This window comes from Pediculus humanus, genomic scaffold, assembly GCF_000006295.1.
Source record: "Pediculus humanus corporis 1103172107650 genomic scaffold, whole genome shotgun sequence".
Classification (NCBI taxonomy): Eukaryota; Metazoa; Arthropoda; class Insecta; order Psocodea; family Pediculidae; genus Pediculus; species Pediculus humanus.
The window spans coordinates 394,657-399,935 of record NW_002987260.1 but is presented as its reverse complement, the minus strand read 5'-3'; the positions used below and the strand labels follow the sequence as shown (position 1 = coordinate 399,935).

The following is a 5,279-nucleotide window of genomic DNA, read 5'->3' as shown; positions in this document are numbered from 1 at the left end:
ACATGAAAAAAATGTAAAAAAAAAATTCCAGGAGTTGATGTGAAAACATAACGTAGAAATAGAAAAAAAAAAAAGAAAAAAAACTAACGAAGAATAATTTTTTTTTCTTCTTCCACTTTAAATTTTCTCATATTTTATTAATATTATTATTATTATTTCGGAAAATTACAACACGCGGTGAAAAATCAAAAAAAGGGTATCCAGGTACAAAACGTCCGACGTGTGATTTTTTTTTTGTTGCTTTTTTTCCTATTACCTTTTACCTTTTGCCTTTTCATCCCTTTTTTTTACCCTTTCCAATCAATTCTGAAGAAAACCTTTTTCAAATTCGAATTTTCCGTCCGGAATAATATGAGACACAGACAGAGAGAAAAGTGAGAGAGAGAGAGAGAAAGAGAAACAAAAAGCGAGATTAAAATTATCTAATTTAAAATCCCGATATACCGAGTAAAAAAAAAGGTTCAGATTTAAGATTTCTGCTTCCCCTTCTCCCTTCCTTTTCTGTCGTTTTTTATTTTTTTTATTTTTCTTAATCCACGACGAAATCTCTTTTTTTTTCTTTCGTAAAAATCAACGACATGAAAAATTAAAAAGTTTTTTTTTTCCTTTTTTTATAATTTTTATAATTTTTATCACCATTTATTAACGAATAAATAAATTTAATAATAATAATAATATTTTAAATCCAATTGAAACAACGACAAGTAGTTATATACAAAAAAAAAATGAATAATGGCGGTCAATAGTTCATTTTGAAAAATTGTTTCAAGATTCAAATCATCTGTAATCCGTATACGTTTTCTATTTTTTTTTTAAATTGATTATTTCGATTATTTTTATGTCAGTCACGACTTTTATATATTACAAATATAATAATAATAATAATAATAATAATAATAATAATAATAATGATAGTAATAATGATAATAATATCGAAATAACAAATGATTTCTTTACGGATTGAGTTTTTTTATCTCGTAGGATTTCCGAATTCTGGCAAAATAAGAAAAAAAAATAAATGAAAATATTACTGGTGATGATAATAATAATAATTTTAAAATTTCTGTCGGAAAAAACAACAAAAAACTTTACGGGGGAGAGGGGAGGGAGGGAAGGAGGGGTTCCGATAAAGTTTTAAATTTTAAAATTTTAAGAAATTTTTTTTTTTTTTAAATGAAAATTTGCGCTAGTAAATTACGTATACACGTTTGTGTTGTTTTGTTCAATTTGTAGAAAAAGATAGATATAACTAATTGGTGAGAGAGAGAGATAGATATAGGGGTAGGGGGTAAGAGGGGTGAGGGAGGTAGAAGAAAGAAACTTAGAAGCAGCATGTCTTTCCAAAAAAAAAAAAAAAAGAAAAGGAAAATTAAAACTTTTCTTTTAATTGAAAACTTTTTTGGAAACAACAAAACTTTTCATTATTATGTCACCTCTTGTTTATAACCGAAATTAAGAGAAAAAAAAAAACGTCAGCAGACGACGACAGCAGTTCGCGACAACCGAAAAACATAAAAAAAAGTAAAAAGAAGCAAAAAAAAAATTTTTTTTTTTTCTCAATGAATGAATAAAATTTCATTTTTATTTAAAAGTACGGAATTGAATCGATCGATCGATCAATCAATCGGACTTTCGATAAAAATCATCGATACTTTGAAATCGGAAAACAAAAAAAAAAATTAATATTTATTATTAATTTACCTTTGACGGATCCTTTATCGTTGTATTGTGACACGTTAGATTCGTGAAATTCCGTTTCCGAACTGTTTGCCGAAGCGTTTGCCGTTCTCGGTGGTTTTTGCAACGGATTGATAACGTTAATTAAATTTTTTTCTTCGGAATCAATAACGTGAGTCACGCTACCGTTGACACTTTCTTTGTCTTTTTTATTACGATTATTCTTTCTCGTATATCTTTTACAAACGTAACATTTCACAAATAAAACAATGGCGATCAACAACAGCGCGCCGATTATGCTTCCGGCAAGCAACAACCAATTGTCGTAGGTACCATCCGAAGACCCGTAATAAGAATCACCATCCAGATACGGATCGTATTTAACTTCTCTTCCTAATTCCGTCGAACCGCCGTAACTTTTGGCAACGCATTTATACTCTCCGTTGTCTTTACCACCCCTCGTGTTTCTCAACGTCAAGTTACTCCATTTTAATTCACCGTTCACCGTGGATTCTTGCACGACAAAATCCGATGCGAGAAATGAATAATTCGTAACTAATTTATTATTAAAACTCCACGTGACCGTCGGCATGGGATCACCTTCAACCAAACATGCAAGGATACCGTGAGGCTCTCTCGTTAGCGATATTATTTTGGGTTTGCATGCGAATTCGTTCGGATCGTTCACTTCGTTCCACAGAACGTCTTTCATTTGTAAAGGTTCTTTACAACTCGTCGGTATCGCGTATAAATTCCTTTGTATGACCCAATTTCTCAAAGGTCTCAATTTACAATTGCAATTCCACGGATTGTCTGTGAGACCGAAATTTTTCAACTTGTGCAAATGTTCGACGGAACTCAATTGCAAATACGTGAATTTATTTCTTTTCAATTCAAGTGTCGTCAACGCGGGAACGTTCCAAAAAACTTGCGAACCGATTTCGTGTAGTTTACATCCGGTAAAATCCACAGTTTGTAAAAATTCTAAATTCGAAAACAAACCGTCGTCTAATTTCTGTATCGGATTATTTGAAAATCTAACTTCTCGTACTTTTTCACATTCCCTAAACAAATCCCTGTGTAAATTTTTTATATTATTGTTCGATAAATCGATTTCTATTAGGACGACCATTCCGGACAATGCGTTTTTATCGATCAATTCGATCGAACAATTTTTCATAAAAACTTTATGTAAATTAAATAAATTAACGGATTTAAATGCTTGACTCGGAAGAATGTGTAAATTATTATTATTTATATTTATCACTTGTAATTCGGGACTTAAAGTGTTCGGAACCGAATTGAAACCCGCATCTTGACATTCTGCCGTTTTTTTACCGTAGGACCATATGCACTTGCAAGGCGGTGGACAATTCGTCGTCCAATCACTTCCGGCAAAAGCAAAAACCACCAGAAACGTTGTGAAAATTATATTCAAATGAAAATCCATCGTTACGTTTCTCTTTTATTTTCATTGATCTGTAAAGAAAAAAAACGAATGATAATAATAATAATAAGAATAAGAATAATAATAATAATAAAACAAAATATTAAAAAAAAAAACTGAAAATTCTTCAATTTCTGGATAACAAAAAAAAAAAAAAAATTTCAAAAAGGATTATAAGTACAAAAATAAGAAAAAAAATTTCTTTTTCTCTCTCTCTCTGTTTCTACTTCTTCCCCTCTCCTTCCCCCCCCTCTCTCTCTCTCTTGTGATTTATGCTTAAAGTAAATCCATTTAAAGAAAAAAAAAAGAAAAGTTTTTAATTTCGATCCGTTTAACATTTTTTTAATAATATAAAACACAAAATTAATTTGTTTTTTTTTTTGTAAACAAAAAAGTTTTCTTGTCAGTTTGTATAGAAATTTTTTTTCTTTTGTTACTCCAGTAAAACGATATAATAATAATAATAATAATAATAATAATAATAATAATGATAATAATGATAAATCTTTGGAAAAACAACCGAAACCAAAGTTCCAATCTTTGATTAATTTTTTTTTTTTTTTTATGTAAACATTTCGCATTAGGTTGTTTGTCTGAGAGTTCGTTCGTTCATTCATTCATTCATTCGTTTTGTTTACAGTTTGTTCGAAAGTAGATACGTACGTACAAATAATAATAATAATAATAATGATATAAAATGAAAACGATAAATTTAAAAAAAAATTTATGCGGTTAAATAAAAAAGAATTTTTTTTTTTCATTCTTATAAATTCAAAAAGTTTTTCTTTATATTTGAATATATTCTTATTCTTATTCTTATTATTATTATTATTATTATTATTATTATTATTATTATTATCACTCGCGTTAAATGAGTTTTCCAAGTAAAAAAAAAAAAAAAAAATTTTACAAATATAAAACCCTTCTCACTTGAAATCTTTTTTTTTTTCCTCAAAACGTATCTTTTATCTTCCTTTTCCTCTCCAACAGCAGATTTTAGAAAAAAAATCAAATAAAAAGAATAAGAAGAAAAGGGAGGGGAATAGAAGGGGGAAGGGAAGAGAAGGTAAACGCGTGCCTGAAATTATTAAAACAAGTCAGGTAATAATGTGAAAAGTGCAAGAGTTTCCACTTTTTTTTTTCTTGCGGTTTTAAAAAAATTCGAATTAACTATTATTATTAATTTCTGTAAAAGTAACGTAGTATTTTTTTTTCCGTCCGTCGCTTCCGTTTCCGTTTTCGTTTCCCTATTCCCTTTATTTCCACCCCCGTAATATTTCCTTTTCTTTTTAATTTTATTTCTACTTTTTCAATTTAATAATAAAAAAAAAATATATATATATAAATTAAATTGAAAAAAAATATATTTTTCTCTTCAGACGTGAGATAAAAAATAAAATAAATAAGGAAACGGAAACGGACTGAAAAATAAATTTAAAAAAAAAAATAAAAACCGGAAGTTTAATTCGCACTTTACAAAATAAAAAAATTTTTTTTTTCTCCTAAATTTTCAGATTTTAATGTAGGCAAATCTGGAAAAACAAAAAAAATTTCATTACGCGACTGATTTATTGTTATTTTATAGCGCTATAATTTTATACGTATACGCGTATATTGAGGCCGTAATTTAAACGGTTAATTAACGACAAAAAAATGTGAATAATAATAATAATAATAATAATGATAATTACCGTATGCGTTTTCGTTATTAATTTTAATTCACTCAACCGGTGATTAAATGGTGATAAATAAAAGGAAAAAAAAGGGGAAAAATTGATCGGATTTATTTAATTTTTCGAATTTGCCAATCGACCAATGAGATTTTTCAAAAAAATTCTCTCTCTCTCTCACTCTCTCTCTCTCTCTCTCTCTCTCTCTCTCTCTCTCTCTCTCTCTCTCTCGCACACACACACACACGAGTTTGAGATTTTTATTCTTCGTAGTATTTAACAACGTTTGTAAGCATAAAAAAATTTTGCATTTCATTGCAAAACCGACCGTTTTTTTTGGAAAGTTTTTTTTTTGTTAAAATGAAATTCGAAGGTAGTATTTGAAACAGTTCGTTTTCGTTCGTCGAGTTGACAATTGAAAAACGTATATATTTTATAATAATAATAATAATAATAATAATAATAATAATAATAATGATTATAAC

The 5,279-nt window shown here is 28.3% G+C and overlaps 1 protein-coding gene across 1 annotated transcript; it reads right to left on the bottom strand.

Moving 5' to 3' along the window:
• Nucleotides 1–1,620: 1,620 nt before the first annotated feature.
• On the bottom strand, nt 1,621–3,127 carry Phum_PHUM275740 (leucine-rich repeat-containing protein 24 precursor, putative; the record flags this gene model as incomplete). The annotated part of the gene is made up of 2 exons (XM_002426735.1): nt 1,621–1,629; nt 1,709–3,127. 2 exons carry the CDS (start codon nt 3,125–3,127, stop codon nt 1,621–1,623), a joined length of 1,428 nt encoding a protein of 475 aa, XP_002426780.1.
• Nucleotides 3,128–5,279: the final 2,152 nt, after the last annotated feature.